Here is an 18811-nt window from a genome sequence, read left to right as displayed (position 1 = left end):
AGGAGAATTGTACTGGTACATAATGTCTTTGGGGATTCTTTGAGATGAACTCTTAAGAGTACATGAGCATAAACGTTCTAACTTGTTACAAATAATACTCTAATAAGGGTGGTCTGTCTCCTGCCCTCATTCCTTCTCCGTGAGCGACGAGCACCAACGGTGCCCCTACTGCCTGGGCAAGACGCATATCTTGGCAAGCTGCACTAACTGTAAGTCCTTTCCACCCAGAATCAAACAGGCCTGTGAGCTCTGCCTCTGCAAACACCTTATGGAGGAGGCAATGAGGCCCCAAGCACACTCAGATCCTGGCCTGGGAGAGCCCCCGTACAGTGGCCACCGCCAACCACAAGTGCCCCTCCGAGCACCACTCATGGTGCAGAACCACCGGCACTGAAGCACAAAGACAAGCCCCATCATGAAAGCAAGAAGCACAAGAGACACAAGAGTAGGTCCCATAGCGGACTGCTCATAAACTCAGCATTCCCTCCATGAGCCACACCCAGTCAGATGAGACGTTGCATGCAGATCCCACGGGAGTGCCACCAAAGGCCCCCTCGGCTGGAGGGTAAAGCCAAGCGAAAGCGGGATCCATCATTACCATCGGCCACCCTTATACCGAAGCATTCAGACCACCTGGCTGCTAGCATGACACCAACGGTTCCATCTCACTTACAGGATAGACCAACTCTGCCAACTTCACTGGGTCCCTTTGGAGTGTCAATGGGTGCCCCATGGACCCCTGGCCACACTGAGACATTCCTCACAGTGGAGGAGATGATTCTACCATATCTACAGTCTCCACTTCTCTTGGGCCCTGCTCTTATCCAGGACACTACCACATTCGAATGTGAACCTTTGCTCCTCCTGCAAGAGAAGCCCATCTGTCATGCGCTGCACTGTAGCCCTCCAACACCAACGGTCTTGCCACTGATGGAACCATCCTCCGACTCCAAGGAGTTCTGGGACATGGCACCGCCACCATCCCCATTGCCACACAGAGCCCAGACATACATCTCAGACCTCCTTATCCTCCTGCTTATGACCTACCCAGGGATGCCTGGTACTGCTTCCCAGGGGGCTCGCCCAGACCAGTGGACCCCTCATTCTGGCCCTACAGAGGGCCCTACGACTCGTACAAAAGGCATCTGGAGTCATCCCAAGGGTCCTGCCAGGCTGCCCCTGTACACCCTCTTGCACTGTTGGTGTACAAAAAGGAGGACGTCAAGTCGGTACTGCCGGTCCCAACCGGAGCTCCTCGTCACTGGAGGAGGCAATCATCCCCCTCCTGCTTTCTCTGCCAGATCATCACCAGCAGTATCAAGACCTGCTGCAGAGGGTGGCCACAGACCTGCAGATTCCATTGGAGGAAGTCCAGGACCCACAACACTGACTCCTGGACATTCTCCAACCACAAGGACCTTCAAGAAGGTGCTCCCAATAAACAAGGCCATCCTAGAACCAGCTCAATCAGTGTGGCACACACCAGCCTTGTGCGCCCCCACACCAAAGAGAGCAGAGAGAGGAAGACCAAAGACAGGGTAGGCCCACTGCTTAGTGAAGAGGGAGAAACAGTAACAGGAAACTTGGAAATGGCAGAGATGCTTAATGAGTTCTTTGTTTCGGTCTTCACCGAGAAGTCTGAAGGAATGCCTAACATAGTGAATGCTAATGGGAAGGGGGTAGGTTTAGCAGATAAAATAAAAAAAGAACAAGTTAAAAATCACTTAGAAAAGTTAGATGCCTGCAAGTCACCAGGGCCTGAAGAAATGCATCCTAGAATACTCAAGGAGCTAATAGAGGAGGTATCTGAGCCTCTAGCTATTATCTTTGGAAAATCATGGGAGACGGGAGAGATTCCAGAAGACTGGAAAAGGGCAAATATAGTGCCCATCTATAAAAAGGGAAATAAAAACAACCCAGGAAACTACAGACCAGTTAGTTTAACTTCTGTGCCAGGGAAGATAATGGAGCAAGTAATTAAGGAAATCATCTGCAAACACTTGGAAGGTGGTAAGGTGATAGGGAACAGCCAGCATGGATTTGTAAAGAACAAATCATGTCAAACCAATCTGATAGCTTTCTTCGATAAGATAACGAGTCTTGTGGATAAGGGAGAAGCTGTGGATGTGGTATACCTAGACTTTAGTAAGGCATTTGATACGGTCTCGCAGGATATTCTTATCGATAAACTAGGCAAATACAATTTAGATGGGGCTACTATAAGGTGGGTGCATAACTGGCTGGATAACCATACTCAGAGAGTTGTTATTAATGGTTCCCAATCCTGCTGGAAAGGCATAACGAGTGGGGTTCCGCAGGGGTCTGTTTTGGGACCGGCTCTGTTCAATATCTTCATTAACGACTTAGATATTGGCATAGAAAGTACGCTTATTAAGTTTGCGGATGATACCAAACTGGGAGGGATTGCAACTGCTTTGGAGGACAGGGTCATAATTCAAAATGATCTGGACAAATTGGAGAAATGGTCTGAGTTAAACAGGATGAAGTTTAACAAAGACAAATGCAAAGTGCTCCACTTAGGAAGAAAAAATCAGTTTCACACATACAGAATGGGAAGAGACTGTCTAGGAAGGAGTACGGCAGAAAGGGATCTAGGGGTTATAGTGGACCACAAGCTAAATATGAGTCAACAGTGTGATGCTGTTGCAAAAAAAGCAAACATTATTCTGGGATGTATTAACAGGTGTGTTGTGAGCAAGACACGAGAAGTCATTCTTCCGCTCTACTCTGCTCTGGTTAGGCCTCAGCTGGAGTATTGTGTCCAGTTTTGGGCACCACATTTCAAGAAAGATGTGGAGAAATTGGAAAGGGTCCAGAGAAGAGCAACAAGAATGATTAAAGGTCTTGAGAACATGACCTATGAAGGAAGACTGAAAGAATTGGGTTTGTTTAGTTTGGAAAAGAGAAGACTGAGAGGGGACATGATAGCAGTTTTCAGGTATCTAAAAGGGTGTCATAAGGAGGAGGGAGAAAACTTGTTCACCTTAGCCTCTAAGGATAGAACAAGAAGCAATGGGCTTAAACTGCAGCAAGGGAGGTCTAGGTTGGACATTAGGAAAAAGTTCCTAACTGTCAGGGTGGTTAAACACTGGAATAAATTGCCTAGGGAGGTTGTGGAATCTCCATCTCTGGAGATATTTAAGAGTAGGTTAGATAAATGTCTATCAGGGATGGTCTAGACAGTATTTGGTCCTGCCATGCGGGCAGGGGACTGGACTCGATGACCTCTCGAGGTCCCTTCCAGTCCTAGAATCTATGAATCTTATGCCAGCTAAAGGAACTTTTTTATTTACGCACCCGATTCCCAAATCCCTGGTCATCCAGGCGGCTGCTTATCCCTCCCACCAACCAATTCTTCAACAGGAAGCAAACTCTGTAATCCTTAAGGGTGCAATAGAGTGCATCCCTCCCCAATACTAGGGGAGAGGCTTTTATTCACCACACTTCCTCATCCTGAAAAATGACGCTGGACAGCATCCCTTGCTCGATCTCTGACTACTAGATAAGTTTATCAGGAAGTCCTAGTTTTGGATGATAACACTGGCATTGATCATCCCCTCCCTCCACCAGGGAGCATGGTTCGTGGCTCTCGACACAGAAGATGCTTACTTCCGTGTGGACATCCACCTGTCGCATTTCAGGATGGGGCACCAACACTTCCAATCTCAGGTCCTCTCGTTCGGCATTGCGACAGCACCACAAGTATTCATGAAGGTCTTTGCGGTGGTAGTGGCCCAGAGGAGGCACCTAGGATACTCAGTATTCCCCTACCTGGATGACTGGCTCCTCATGATGCACTTGCAGCAGAAAGCTCTGTCTGCAATCCATTGTCTTCAAAACCTCCTAGTGTCCCTGGGTATGTGCGTTACCAAAGACAAATCTATTTTGACACCCACCCAGACAAATACACTTCATAGGGGCAAGACTGGATTCAATTGCTGCACAAGTCTTCCTCCCAGTGGATCATTTCTCTGCAATGAATGCCCTCATTGCTCATCTTTGCCATACGCCCCGCACCATGGTCCGCCAATGCCTCTCTCTCTTGGGGCATATGGCGGCCTGTACTTATATATTTATGTACAAACTGGGTTGTACGTAAACATACTAGAACTCAGGGCAGTCCATCTTGTCTGCAAAGTCTTCCTTCCGCTGATATGGTCCCTTCTCATTCAGCTTCTCTCTGACAACATCACTGCTGTTCTAAGTCTGTTCGTCTATGGAACTGGTGCATCAGGAGCCAGGTGACAATACATGCTACATACCTGCCAGGCGCCCAGAATTCTCTAGCCGACAGTCAGCAGAAAACTACACCTAGACCATGAATGGCAACTGCACAATGCAGTCCTCAACAATCTCTTCGCCCAGTGGGGAGACTCTCGTTGGGACCTCTTTGCCTGTCAAGCGAATCAAAAACTTCCCCGCTATTGCTCCAGGGCAGCTCTAGACAGGGGCTCTGGGGCGATGCTCTCCTCATCTCCTGGATGGGCGACCTCCGCTATGCCTTTCCCCCCATTTCTCTGCTGTTGCAGGTTCTTCACAAGATTTGCTGGGACAGGGACAACATCATCTTCATGGTGCCCTACTGGGCCTCGCAGTTCTGGTTCACTGACCTCATGAAATTCTTTGCCTGACCAGTCAGGCTCTGGGCATTCCCGGATCTCCTTATGCAAGATCAGGGCAGACTCCGGCATCCCAGCCTGGACTCCCTTCACCTCACAGCCTGGTATTTGGAATGGCATTGAGTATAGTCCATGAGTGCTCTGCCCCGGTTCGACAAATCCTCACCCAAAGCAGGAAAAGGTCCACTAGAACTTGCTGTCACACAAAGTGGCAGTGCTTCCTGGAGTGGGCCCGCTGCCATTACCCCTCTCTGGACACGGTGACCATCCCAGTCGTCCTGGACTACCTACTTGCCTTCAAAACACCAGGCTTAGCTCTCAGCTCTATCCGGGTACACCTGGCGGCACTTACTGCCTTCCTCCCACCAGTGGAGGGCACTTCCGTCTTTACACACCTTACGACTATGCGTTTCATGAAGGGCTTGCTCAGCAACTTTCCACCAGTTATGAAGCCCCTATCTACATGGGATCTTAACCTTGTTTTCTCTGCCCTCACGAGACTGCCCTTCGAATCCATGGTAACATGCTTCATGACCCCCCTCTCTTGGAAAGGGGCATTCTTGGTTGCTGTCACCTTGGCCAGATGGGTCAGAAAGCTCGCTGGCATGATGGCAGACCCTCCCTACATGGTGCTTCTCAAGCCAAGGTCTCATTAAGGCTGCACCCCAAAATCCTTCCCAGCGTGGTGTCGAAATTCCACCTCAATCAATCCATTCACTTGCCTGTGTTCCATCCAAATTCCCCACCTGCACTCTCTTGATGTTCAATGCGCCCTGGCATTCTACTTGCACAGGCCTTTTCGGAGGTCACCAAGACTCTTCATAACCATTGCAGAGAGATCAACAGGACAAACCATATCTTCCCAAAGAATCTCTAAATGGGTCTCAGTGTGCATACTGGAATGCTATGAACACTCCAACCTGGTGTAACAGCTTATTCTACATGAGCACAAGCCACCCACCTCGGCCTCCTAGCGGATGTACCATGGCGAGACATCTGCAAGGCCGCGATGTGGCGCTCCGTCCACATGTTTACGGTGCACTGTACCATAACACACATGGCAGATGCGGACATGGCCGTGGACCACACTGTATTGCAGATGGCTATGCCATATCCTCGCATCCACCTCCGCACTGATTACTGGTCATAAGTCACCCACATGTGAAATACACATAGGGACCATCACTCAAAGAAGAAGAGGAAGTTTCTCACCTGTAACTTCGAGAGATGTGTTTTCTATCTGTATTCCCGTTACCCGCCCTCCTTCGTGCCCTTTATACCCTGGACCAGGAGCATGAGGAGACTCAGTATGCACGTGCAGATAAACGGACACTGCTTGGAAATATTTCCAGACTTAGGCACATGGCAAGAATGCACACCCACATGTGGAATACAATGGGGCCACACGTCTTGAAGAACCTCCAGTTACAGCTGAGTATCTTCCTCTTATGTTCTTATGACCTTCCTTCTTATCCCATGATTGCTTAATTGCTTAAGAGCCTTTGGTGAGGGACCTTGTCAAAGACTTTCTGAAAGTCCAAGTATACTGTATCTACTGGATCACCCTTGTCAATGTTTGTTGACCTCCCTCAAAGAATTCTGTTGGATTGGTGAGGCATGAGTTCTCTTTACAAAAGTCATGTTGACTCTTCCCCAACATCTCGTGTTCATCTATGTGTCTGATAATTCTGTTCTTTATTATAGTTTCAACTAATTTGCCTGGTACTGACGTTAGGCTTACTGGCCTGTAATTGCAAGGATCACCTCTGGAGTCTTTTTAAAAAATTGGTGCTACATTAGCTGTCTTTCAGTCATCTGGTACAGATGCTGACTTAAGCACTAGGTTTCATACCATGGTTAGTAGTTCTGCAGTTTCCTATTTGAGTTACTTCAGAACTCTTGGTTGAATACCATCCGGTCGTGGTGACTTGTTACTGTTTAATTTATCAGTTTGTTCCAAAACCTTTATTGAGTCCTCAGTCTGGGACAGTTCCTCAGATTTGTCACCTAAAAAGAATGGCACAGATGTGGGAATGCTCAGCTATTTTCAGAAGAATAAATCTGGAGACTTACACTTTCCAGGCAAATAGTGATTTTAAAGTGCATTTCTACGCTGAAAAGTGATTTTGTAAAAATGCCATCAATTATTTCTATATTTACCATCCCACAGTGACTTCCATATTCCAGTGTTCACTCTGCAAACTTAATCAAAACTCTGAGAGTCACGTTGGGGGTTTTCCTCTTCAAGTATCCTTACTATTTGTAAAGTTTCTGCAGGCCAAATCATGGGTGACACCTGGGTAATTGCACTGCACTATTGAGGCTTGCACCGGTGTAACTAATTACAATTTAGTAAATTATTCTGTTGGTGATGCATTAGGAGAAATAGAATCCCACTCACATGCTCTTAGCTCTGTTGGCTCTGCAGGGCCAACAGGAATAAAAAACAGTAAAACCTGATTTTAGGCCTCAGTCTTGCCCACGCAGAGCTCAATGCAGGATCAAAGCCTTAATTGCTAAAATAAACAAATATGACTCCGAATAAACACAAGAAACAGATATGTTAAGTATAAATTAATAAATATAAAAATTGTTGTATTTAAAAATAAAATAGCACTTTACAGTCATTACCACTGCTGAACTCAAGAGATGGGAGATGGCACTTCCCTTTGTTTGACAGCTATCCTTCAGTCAAATTATGCTTCAGAATAGTTCTTTTCTTTAGAAAATGCTTTCTTGCATTTGGTTTTTATTTTATATATAGCCAAAGACAAACTGCAAAACAGTAGCTACAGAATTGGGGATGGGAGAAAAACTAATGTAACCAAGCTTTGGTTTTAAAATCTGAAGTCTGAAATCTTTGTCTTTACCTCATGAATTCCACACCATAATCTTTTGGTCATTGGCATGGATAAAGGAGAACTTACTTAATACTAGTAGCATTGGTAAAGAGAGAATGATATTATTAGCATCAGCTGCTGACATGATGAGACCATGTCAGTACTGATTATGAGCAAGCTTTGAGCTTTGAAATTTTTCCATTCATATTTCTGATCAGCCAGACGTTGCAGAAAAGTGCTCCATATCTATGCAGTTGCTTTGCAGAAAGAATACTTTGTGTTCTAAAGTAACTCACTATGGCCCAGTGCAACAGTACTTCTCAGACAAAACTTCTATTAAAATTCAGGGATTACAGGCTATAACCATTAGGCTGCACTGCAATTATTTAATTTGAGTTTCAAGTTTCATTCCAAGTTCATTAACATTAACAAACCTTTAATAAATGTCTTTCAAGCCAGAGTTTGAAAAAGTATGAAAAATTTAGTTGTAATATATTCAAATTAGTAGGGATGTTTTTATTCTACTTTGAGAAAATTGAAAACTGAAAAGCAAAATGGGAAATACAATTATACAGTCAATTCTGGATGCTTGTAGACATAGATTAGAATAAACTGTAACTAATATTTCATTGTATCTAATTATATTTTGTCTGTAGCTGTGCTACTATACTTTGGGTACTTATTTTGTCAGATCTCAGAAGCTAAGCAGGGTCTTTCCTGGTCAGTACTTAAGATGAGTGACCTCCAAAGAGCATCAGGTGCTGCAGTAAATGGTGCTGTTGTTTTAGTAGGATGTATGTTTCCCTCAACTCAGTCTTTAGCTAATGCTTTGGTACAGCATTGGGAAACTCTACACTGCTGGATGTCCATCTTAGATAAAGGTCCTTTCTACTCTGAGGATATTAAAGCTCATGTGTCCCTATTTCAAGATACTGAGAGACCTTTCGGCTTGGGTGCTGAGAGATCCAAATGACATATATTATTATAAAAGTATAGAATAGTTAGTTCCACTGAAGGCCTTACATTACAGGGGTTTGGAATCTTAAGGTGCTAAGAAAAATCTTTATTACCCCAAATCTACCCTAAAATTTGTGTAGAGGATTGACAGAAAATGGCTGCCAGCCACCCCTGAGGTGACTGCACTTTATTGGTTGTGAATAGAATTCTAATGTTCAGTGTCTGTAAAGTGCTTTGAAATCCTGTGTAGATGAAAGGTGCCATGTGAATGTAAATTCCATTCATCCAATTATTCATTTCCTTCATATTTCAAATTGTGCTTCTTCCTTTATGTTCTTTTTTCATGGAGTTTTAAGAGATTTTGTAAAATTACGTTATACCCCTAAACTAAAAGGAGCTATGAAACAGTACTGATATAACGTCAAGAAAAAAATATTAACAAATGTAATATAAAATTCAAACAATCAAAACTAAAACTTGTTTTAAAATTTTATGTAGATGTAGTTTCTTGTATATGGGTAATAAGCTTGATTATGGTGAAATAAATGTGAATGACATGAAATAAAAAGTCTGATCGTTTCCCTGAATGCTATAGTTTAGGCATAAAAATGTATAATATATCAACTACATTGTTAAACACGTTGCAGCTCATTTAAAAAAAAATTAAAACTAGAAACTTGCACTTCTTTCTGTATTCCCACCAAAACAGCTGTTGTAGGAGTTGGTTTTTTTCAGAGGGACCAACCATTCTTATGACAATTTGAAGGAGGAAGAGCAATAAAGAAGAGGGAAGAATCGGTATAAAGAGATTTGATCAAACCAATGTACTAAATACAATTTTTGTTTAAAAACAAGCAAATTCTGAATAGGCTGCTGTAGTTCCATTTTGAAGTTCTGTTGACTACACAGACTGTTTCAGCTTTGCTGACATGATTCTTGATATCATCAGAACCCTTAAATGGAATAACAACTCAATACTGTAATTTACAGATCCCTATTACTTGTTTCATATTTAATTGCGGAACAAGCGTAGATTGATTGATACCATTACTTGTCCCCCAAAAAAGTCTTTTCCATCTCTCTTCAAAGTAGTTTCATGGGATCATTATTTGACTTTCTGTAACTTAAAAGCAGGCATGACATTTGGTGTGTCAAGCACAGAATTACGAATTGCTAATGCCATGCGACATATTGGGTAATTACTGTTAACTATCGATATTATGAATTGGAGAACAAACCTGTTCAATGTATGAAATTTAAACCTTGAATAAAAAATATTTGTCCATTTGAAAAAAAATTGCAGAAAGATATTTTAAAGATTATATTATTTTAATAAAACAAACTTTTCCATTACAAGGAAACATTTTTGCCAATTCAAAATCAAATAATCAGATAGTACTTTTCATTTTCAAAATTCGGTAGTAACATAATGAAATAACCTACTGCTACGAGACATTAATGGATTGTTATCGCACTCACCCTATGTTATTGAAAATTTCACCTGTTGCCTAAAAGGTTTGAAAACAGCCAATGTGTGCACATTTGTCTCTTGCTTTACTGAATCCCTACATTCTAAATTTTCAAAATCCAGTGCTTTCTGTTTACTTGTATCAGGCTAAAAAAGCCTTGGACAAAACTGTGTCTGCTGCTGCTTTTCAGACAGAAAGGATATTGCATATGAAACTGAAATCAGACATCAGGAATATTAAGGACTAGAAAAAGGCCATATTGTCTATCAATACAGACCCTACCAGTTCATCTGCAACGTTTGTCATTGGTTCATATACCCCTTTAACCAATTTAGAGTTCATTAATAATATTGCTGACTATCAGGGTATGTCTACACTACGAGAGTAGTTCGATTTTACTTAAATCGAATTTGTGGAACCGATATTACAAAGTTGAACGTGTGTATCCACACTAAGGACAGTAATTCGACTTTGTGAGTACACACTAACGGGGCAAGCGTCGACATTGGAAGCGGTGCACTGTGGGCAGCTATCCCACAGTTCCCGCAGTCCCCGCTGCCCATTGGAATTCTGGGTCGAGCCCCCAATGCCTGCTGGGGCAAAAAATGTGTCGAGGGTGGTTTTGGGTAACGGTCGTCATTCAACCGTCACTCCCACCCTCCTTCCCTGAAAGCGCCGGCGGGCAATCAGTTCACACACTTTTCTGGTGAGTGACAGCACGGATGCCACAGCACTGCGAGCATGGAGCCCGCTGCGATCATTGCTGCAGTTATGGCCGTTGTCAACACCTCGCACCTTATCGTCCACCTTTTTCAGAGTCAGATGCTGAGAAATCGGGCGAAGAGGCTACGGCAGCGCGGTGAGGACGTTAAGTCTGAGAGGGGCACAGACCTCTCACAAGGCACGGGACCCCGCGCTGTGAACATCATGGTGGCAATGGGTCATGTTGATGCTGTGGAACGGCGATTCTGGGCCCGGGAAACAAGCACGGACTGGTGGGACTGCATAGTGCTGCAGGTCTGGGATGAATCACAGTGGCTGCGAAACTTTAGGATGAGTAAGGGAACTTTCCTGGAACTTTGTGAGTTGCTGTCCCCTGCCCTAAAGCGCAAGGACACCCGGATGCAAGCAGCCCTGACTGTCCAGAAGCGAGTGGCCATAGCCCTCTGGAAGCTTGCAACGCCAGACAGCTACCGGTCAGTCGCGAACCACTTTGGCATGGGCAAATCTACCGTGGGGGTTGCTGTGATGCAAGTAGCCAACGCAATCGTTGAGCTATTGCTGTCAAAGGTAGTGACCCTGGGAAACGTGCAGGTCATCATAGATGGCTTCGCTGCGATGGGATTCCCAAACTGCGGTGGGGCTATAGATGGAACTCACATCCCTATCCTGGGACCGGACCACCAGGCCAGCCAGTACATTAACAGAAAGGGCTACTTTTCAATGGTCCTGCAAGCACTGGTGGACCATAGGGGACGTTTTACAAACATCAACGTCGGATGGCCGGGCAAGGTTCATGCCGCTCGTGTTTTCAGGAACTCTGGTCTGTTTAGACGGCTGCAGGAAGGTATTTACTTCCCGGACCACAAAATAACTGTTGGGGATGTGGAGATGCCTATAGTGATCCTCAGGGACCCAGCCTACCCGCTAATGCCCTGGCTCATGAAGCCCTATACAGGCGTCCTGGACACTGAAAAAGAACTCTTCAACTACCGTCTCAGCAAGTGCAGAATGGTGGTGGAGTGTGCTTTTGGATGTCTCAAGGGGAGATGGAGAAGCTTACTGACTCGCTCTGATCTCAGCGAAACCAATATCCCCATTGTTACTGCAGCTTGCTGTGTGCTCCACAATCTCTGTGAGAGCAAGGGGGAGACCTTTATGGCGGGGTGGGAGGTTGAGGCAAATAGCCTGGCTGCTGATTACGCCCAGCCAGAAAACCGTGCGATTAGAAGAGCACAGCGGGACGCGCTGTGCATCCGGGAGGCTTTGAAAGCTAGGTTCCTCAGTGAGCAGGGTAACCTGTGACTATTAAGTTTGTTTAAAGAGAAGCTGAACCTGCCCCCATTTCTTTACCCAGTTAATGTTGACTATCCTCTCCAGTTACATACCCCGTTCCCCCCCTTCCAACACATGTTTAAAAATAAAATAAATGGAACTTTGTTAATTAACACAGTTTTCTTTATTACGGATTTTGCGGTAAAGTGTTGAAACTGGGACGCAGACTGTGGTGGGGAGCGGGCGTAGTGATGGAAAGAACGCTTCTAAACTCGAGGAATGACAGGCTCCTGCTCCTAGAGCGGTCCGCAGTGGTGGACTGGTTGTTTCAACGGAGCCTGCCACCCCTCCTTTTCGGGACTCTGTGTGGGGGGGCTATGTGACTTTGTGGCGGGGGAGGACGGTTACAGATCCCCTGCTGCGTGGCTCTGTGATCCAGGATAAGAACCGCTGCATAAGAGCTCTAACTGCCCTCCCCTGCCACAAAGTCACATAGCCCCCCACACACAGAACATGAAAACCACCTCCCAGACTGACCAGGGTGCCTAGTGACTGCAATGTGTGTGTGACCTTCTGCTGAACCTGCCTCCGTGTCTGTACCCCGGTAAAGGTGACTGTCCTCTCCAATTACTAACCCCCTTCCCCCCCCTTCAAACACACACTCCTCTAAAAGAACATGACGGAAACAGTAATTAACAGAAACGTATTTTTTATTAGCAACTACACAGTTAGGGGATGAAACTGGGACGGGGGCTTGGGTGAGGCAGGAAGGAAAGGACTTATCAAATTTTTGGGAATGAGAGCCTTCTGGTACTTGAGCAGTCTGCAGGGGTGGAGTGACAGTTTTCACGGCCCCTGCTTCCCCTCCTTCTTGGGACTTTGGGTGAGGGGGGTATGGGACTTTGTGGCGGGGGAGGGCGGTTAGAGAGAGACTGCAGTGGGGCTCTGTCCTCCTGCCTCCGGTCCTGCAGAACATCCACAAGGCGCCGGAGCGTGTCCGTTTGCTCCCTCATTAGTCCAAGCAGCGTTTGAGTCGCCTGCTGGTCTTCCTGCCGCCACCTGTCCTCCCGTTCGCTGTGTGATCGCTGGTATTGTGACATGTTCTCCCTCCACTGGGTCTGCTGTGCCGCCTCGGCTCGGGAGCAGCCCATAAGTTCTGAGAACATGTCGTCCCGTGTCCTTTTCTTTCTCCGCCTAATCTTCGCCAGCCTCTGGGAGGGGGATGCCGGGGTAGGTCGGGAGACGGTCGCAGCTGTGGGATGGGAAAAAGGGAGTGAATTCCTCACAAAGATACATTTTTGTGAACAATGAACATAGTCTTTCTCTGTGAACAAGACCATGCACAGCACCTATCACATGCGCACTCAGGACAAGGTCGAATTTTCGGCCTTCGCATTCAGTGCCTGGGGTCTTGCAGTGGAGATCAGACAAGCGGGGCAGGACAGCGGAATTCGGGTAGCAGGCTGACATGGTAAGCCGTAGACTTTTGGCTGCTTAAAACTTAATTTATAGCAGTGCCCTCCTTTCACGTTCAAAGCAATGCTCCTAGCGTTGGCCAGTTCCTGCTGCCGGCAATCCGGCAAGCATGAACTCTGCCCCTGTCCCACCCCCTCGCGGCTGTCCCCGGGAAAGATCCCTGTATGCTGCCCCTCTCCCGCCTCCACCGTGTGGCTGTAAACCGCCGGTTACAGTTATGTAAAGGAACAGGCAAGCAGTCCCAATACTAACATTCCCCTAATTCAAAGCAGGTCACCATGAGCGACATCACTCTGATGAGGATTTCTGACACAGAGAAAGACCGCATGCTGCGTGAAAGCCAGCAAAAACCAGGGCCGTATGCCGCCATGCTCTGTGAGGCAGTGATCCCAGAGTACTTGATGATAGCCTGGCGCGGAAAAGTTTCCTACCACGGAGGACTCAATAAGGCCGCTCTCCCCAGGAACCTCATGCAAAGGCTTTCCAATTACCTCCAGGAGAGCTTCGTGGAGATGTCCCATGAGGATTTCAGCTCTATCCCCGGACATATAGACCTTATTTTCCAGTAGCTGCACTGGCAAGGACTAAAAAGTAGAGCGCCTAGGGCAAACTAATCATGATAAACCGGACATTGTTAGATTCTTTTGCAGTAGTTGCACTGCCAAGGACTAAAACGTTAAGCGCCTAGGGCAAACTAATCATGAAAAACCCATTTTTAATATTCCTGGTCTGTTCAAAATAAATGTTTACATGTTTAAAACACTTACTGACTGATCCTTCCCCTGATTCAGGGTCCGGATTAACGCCTGGGGAGGGTTGGTAGGGGATCTCCGTGGGGGTGATGAAGAGATCCTGGCTGTCGGGGAAATCAGCGTTGTAAGCGCTGTCGACTGCCTCGTCCTCCTCATCTCCTTCCTCATCTTCCCCGTCCGCTAATATATCCGAGGAAGCGGCCGTCGACAATATCCCATCCTCAGAGTCCACGGTCAGTGGTGGGGTAGTGGTGGCGGCCGCACCTAGAATTGAATGCAGTGCCTCGTAGAAATGGCATGTCTGGGGATGGGATCCGGAGCGTCCGTTTTCCGCTTTGGTCTTCTGGTAGGCTTGTCTCAGGTCCTTGATTTTCACGCGGCACTGCGTTGCATCCCGGCTGTATCCTCTCTCCGTCATGGCTTTTGAGATCTTCTCGTAGATCTTCGCATTCCGTTTCTTGGAGCGCAGCTCCGAAAGCACGGACTCATCGCCCCACACAGCGATCAGATCCAAGAGTTCCCGATCAGTCCATGCTGGGGCCCTCTTTCTATTCTGAGATTGCATGGTCACCTCTGCTGGAGAGCTCTGCATCGTTGCCAGTGCTGCTGAGCTCGCCACAATGTCCAAACAGGAAATGAGATTCAAACTGGCCAGACAGGAAAAGGAATTCAAATTTTCCCGGGGCTTTTCCTGTGTGGCTGGTCAGAGCATCCGAGCTCGGACTGCTGTCCAGAGCGTCAACAGAGTGGTGCACTGTGGGATAGCTCCCGGAGCTATTAGCGTCGAATTCCATCCACACCTACCCTAATTCGACATGGCCATGTCGAATTTAGCGATACTCCCCTCGTCGGGGAGGAGTACAGAAATCGAATTAAAGAGACCTCTATGTCGAACTAAATATCTTCATTGTGTGGACGGGTGCAGGGTTAATTCGATTTAACGCTGCTAAATTCAACATAACCTCCTAGTGTAGACCAGGCCTCAGTGTGTTCAGTATTCCACTCACTTTCATTCCAAGAAATTTTGTGTGAATTGCTTACATTATTGCGCTCAACTAATTTAAGTCTTTGTATTTTAATTAGTAATTTTCTTGAACAATTGGTCTAATTCACAATGCCACACTTAGCTACTGATGACCGAGAGATTATCTGTTTCTTAACCTGGTACTCCATATTAAGGGCCAGTCCCGCAAATCATTATTATGGTCTACTCGCAGTAATAAAAATTACCTTCAGTAATAAGGGTTTGAAAGAGCAGGCTCTTAGAGCCCAAAGCAGTACTACCAGGCTGTTCGAAATACTATTCTCTGTTCAGAACTTCTTCTTCTCTCTCTCTCTCTCTCCTTGTTCTCGAATTAACTTACACTGTACTTTGTGTATTTTTTAGTGTACATCATTTTCTCTGTGTCTTTGTGGTGTCCTGTTTTGAAGGTATAAATATTTTATAATTAGTTTATTACCTGTCTCTGTAATTATAATTCATATGTGTAATTTTTTCATTTTAAATACTATGAGTCCATATATAAAGATTATTGTTGTTATTGCAGAAGAGCCCTCTTCCTTATATCACGGTACTGATTTGGGAGATGATGCTACTATCAGGTGGTCAGGAGTAACAGATGAAGGACTTCAATTGACTCAGCATCTCACAGAGAGTGGCTTTGCTGGAGCAGAGATAGACCCTGACAATGAAGAATTAGTTCTAAATATTAGTTCTCGACTGCAAGCAGCTGTTGAAAAACTTCTGGAAGCCATCAATGAAACCAGCGATCAGGTAGGATTACCTAACTGTAATATGCTTTGAGTTTGCAGTGGTAGGCCTTTTTTTCTTTTGTTTTTCATTAATGTATTATTTGTATAGATGCAGACTCTATATTCATAAGGAAAGGAGAATATTTCTGTATTTTTCTTAGAGCTCTGATCCCGCAAGCAGTTGTGTATGGGATAACTTTACGTATGAGAATAGTCCCTTTGAGTTGAATAAGACTACTCACATGGGTAAAGTTACTCACGTGTATACATGTTTACAGCATTAGGGCCTTGGTTTGCATTATGTTTTTGTGGAAGGGCTCCAGGCATCAAAAGCTTTCCCTTTGCATAGCTTTTAAGTTTACACTAGCCGAGGCTCTGGCCCCAAGCCTTTAACAGTGATGTGTTTCAGTGAACTCCCAGCATAAACAGAGATTTACAATACTCCGTCATTGGAGGTGGAGACTTTTTTGCTCTGTGTGTTATCTTTGTATATGTACTTTTGTAATCCAATAGGAAAACTAGGTAAATGGAATTCTAAAAATATGCTCTGTTGTGTTAAATATCTAATTTAATGAATCCTTTACATCCATGTATAGAAATGCATTATATTAGCCCAGGTGCATTAGTAGGCATGGGTGGGGGCAGCGGGAGGGGGATGTTTTTCTTCACTTTCAACAGGGATAAGCCACAAGAAACCATACTTGAGGTATAGTTGGTCCAGTCTGACATGACAAATGCTATTGTCATATTTTTTCAGCAGTCATTTTAGTTGTGAACTGGACTTGATATACACACAGGACAGTTGCTTTGATGCAGTGGACCATGATGGGTGTGAAGTAGCTGGGTACATGCAGTCTGTATGGTCAGTGATCCACAGAGTAGGAAGGATTTGAGTGATAGGTTAATGAATTTGAAAAACATTTGTCAATGTGTTGGACTAAAAATTAATCTTTTAAAAGATGTTGAATATTGATTGACACAGTAGAACTTTAGAGCCACTATAATTTAACAAGTAAATGGTATTTTTCCCATATTAATATACATATCTGAATACATAAATGTGTACTTATCTTAGAGACTAGAGCAATTCTTATTTCTTATTTTAGGTAAATATACATTCATAATCCTTTAAAGACTTTTCTTTCTTAAAAAAAGGTACAAAAATAGTACATTTAAACTATATTAAAGTTCAGATACAGGATACAGTAGAACCTCAGAGTTACGGACACCTCTGGAATGGAAGTTGTCCGTAACTCGGAAATGGTCCGTAACTCTGAACAAGAGGTTACGGACTTCAGCCATGGTGGTAGTGGTGGGGGTTTGGGGCTGCAACCGTGAGGATGGGGGTCCAGAGGGGAGGGGAGAGTCAGGGCTTCTGACTCTTGGGGCGCCAGGGCTCCGGATGGGGAGCTCAGGACTTCTGCCCCATGGGAGCACCGGGGCTCAGGGCTTTAGACCTGGGGGGAGCACTGGGGCTTGGGGCTTCAGCCCTGCAGGGGGTGCCAGGGCTCCTCACATCTCCATTCCTGACTTCGGGGGCAGGGCTCAGGGCTTTAGCTATGGGGGGGAATACTGGGGCTGAAACCGGCGCACCCATTGTAGCTAAAGCCCGGTGCCCCCCGCGGGGCTGAAGCCAACAATGGAGCCACAGGGCTGAAGTGCTGAGTCCCGGCACCCCCAGCAGGAGTGGGAGACCCCCCTCCCACCCTACAGCTGAAGCCCCAACCCCCCATGGCTGAAGCCCCGTGCCTCGGTGCGGGGCTGAAGCTGGGAGCGGAGCCGCGGAGCCCCAGAGCTCCCCCCCAGTCTAAAGCGCTGAGCCCCGCTGCTTCTGAGAGTCAGAAGCCTGGAGCCCTGAAACACATACACCCACCCTGTAGCTGTAGTCCCAACCCCCTGTGGCTGAAGCCCCGAGGCAGTACAGTATTTGCTGGTTTGGTTTTTGGTTTTTGTGTTTTTGTGTGCACTGCTGCCTGATTGATTACTTCCAGTTCCACAGGGTGTCCGGTTCACTGGTAAGTCCATAACTCTGGTGTTTGTATCTTTGAGGTTCTACTGTAAGGACACCAAGAAATTCTAATATCGGCAAAAGCTGAAGTCAGGGTTGATGATCTGGTTCATCTCATCATGTTGTGCCTTTTTTTCTTCACTAAGGTGTTCAGCCAGAACCTTGGATTTTCTAGCTTGTGCTATTTTTTGTCTGAATGTAGTTATTTGAACTTTGTTACTTTATAGTAGATACAATTCTGGACAGATTACATTGCATAATGGTTTTGTGAATGTGATGTTCCACATGCATGAGGAATAAGTAATTTCTCCATCTGGAGGGTGAAGCAGGAAAAAAAAAAGTGAAAGCAAATGTTGAGCTGTTACGTGTTATAAACTTTGCCACAGAGAGGTTTTCAGTAGCACTGCAGTTTACAGTAGATGCTATCAGTTCATTTTACAGCATAAAGAAAACAAAAAATGGTGCAGCGTGTTTATTTGTACTTTGTGGTCATTTCATAAAACCAGTCAGAAGGTACATTTTTTCCATCCTTCTCTTTATGGTAATCTAATGTTTATATGTTCTGACATATTATACAAGTGCCCAACAGCCTTGGCAGACATGATAATTTGTTATTCTAATTATAAATGTACTTGTGCGGTTATTGCACATTTGATATAACTAATTTGTATAACTTTTTATTTCTATGTTCTTCAGCGCTATAATGCATATTATTCTCACACAAAATATGAAATGTAGTGGGTAATATACTAAAATGTAAACATTTCTCTTACAGCATTAAATTGTTACTGTTTCTTATTAGTACTGTCCTCAGGGACCAGGACCCTACTGTACTAGGCGCTATACAAACAGAACAAAAAGACCTCACCATAATTTATCATTTAGAATAGGAAAATGTTTCATCTCTTTGGCATCCTGTCAA

General features: G+C 45.2%; 1 protein-coding gene across 1 annotated transcript in view; it reads left to right on the top strand.

Moving 5' to 3' along the window:
• Positions 1–18811, top strand: part of AKAP9 (A-kinase anchoring protein 9) — a 202990-nt gene that overhangs the window by 119348 nt on the left and 64831 nt on the right. The window contains exon 22 of the mRNA XM_065398462.1: positions 15677–15903. Within this exon, the coding sequence (XP_065254534.1) occupies positions 15677–15903 (227 nt within the window). The remainder of the gene's footprint in view (positions 1–15676; positions 15904–18811) is intronic.

The sequence above is a fragment of the Emys orbicularis genome, chromosome 2, assembly GCF_028017835.1.
Source record: "Emys orbicularis isolate rEmyOrb1 chromosome 2, rEmyOrb1.hap1, whole genome shotgun sequence".
NCBI classification, from domain to species: Eukaryota; Metazoa; Chordata; order Testudines; family Emydidae; genus Emys; species Emys orbicularis.
The sequence above is the reverse complement of the archived record's forward strand: the minus strand, read 5'-3'. Positions and strand labels throughout refer to the sequence as shown.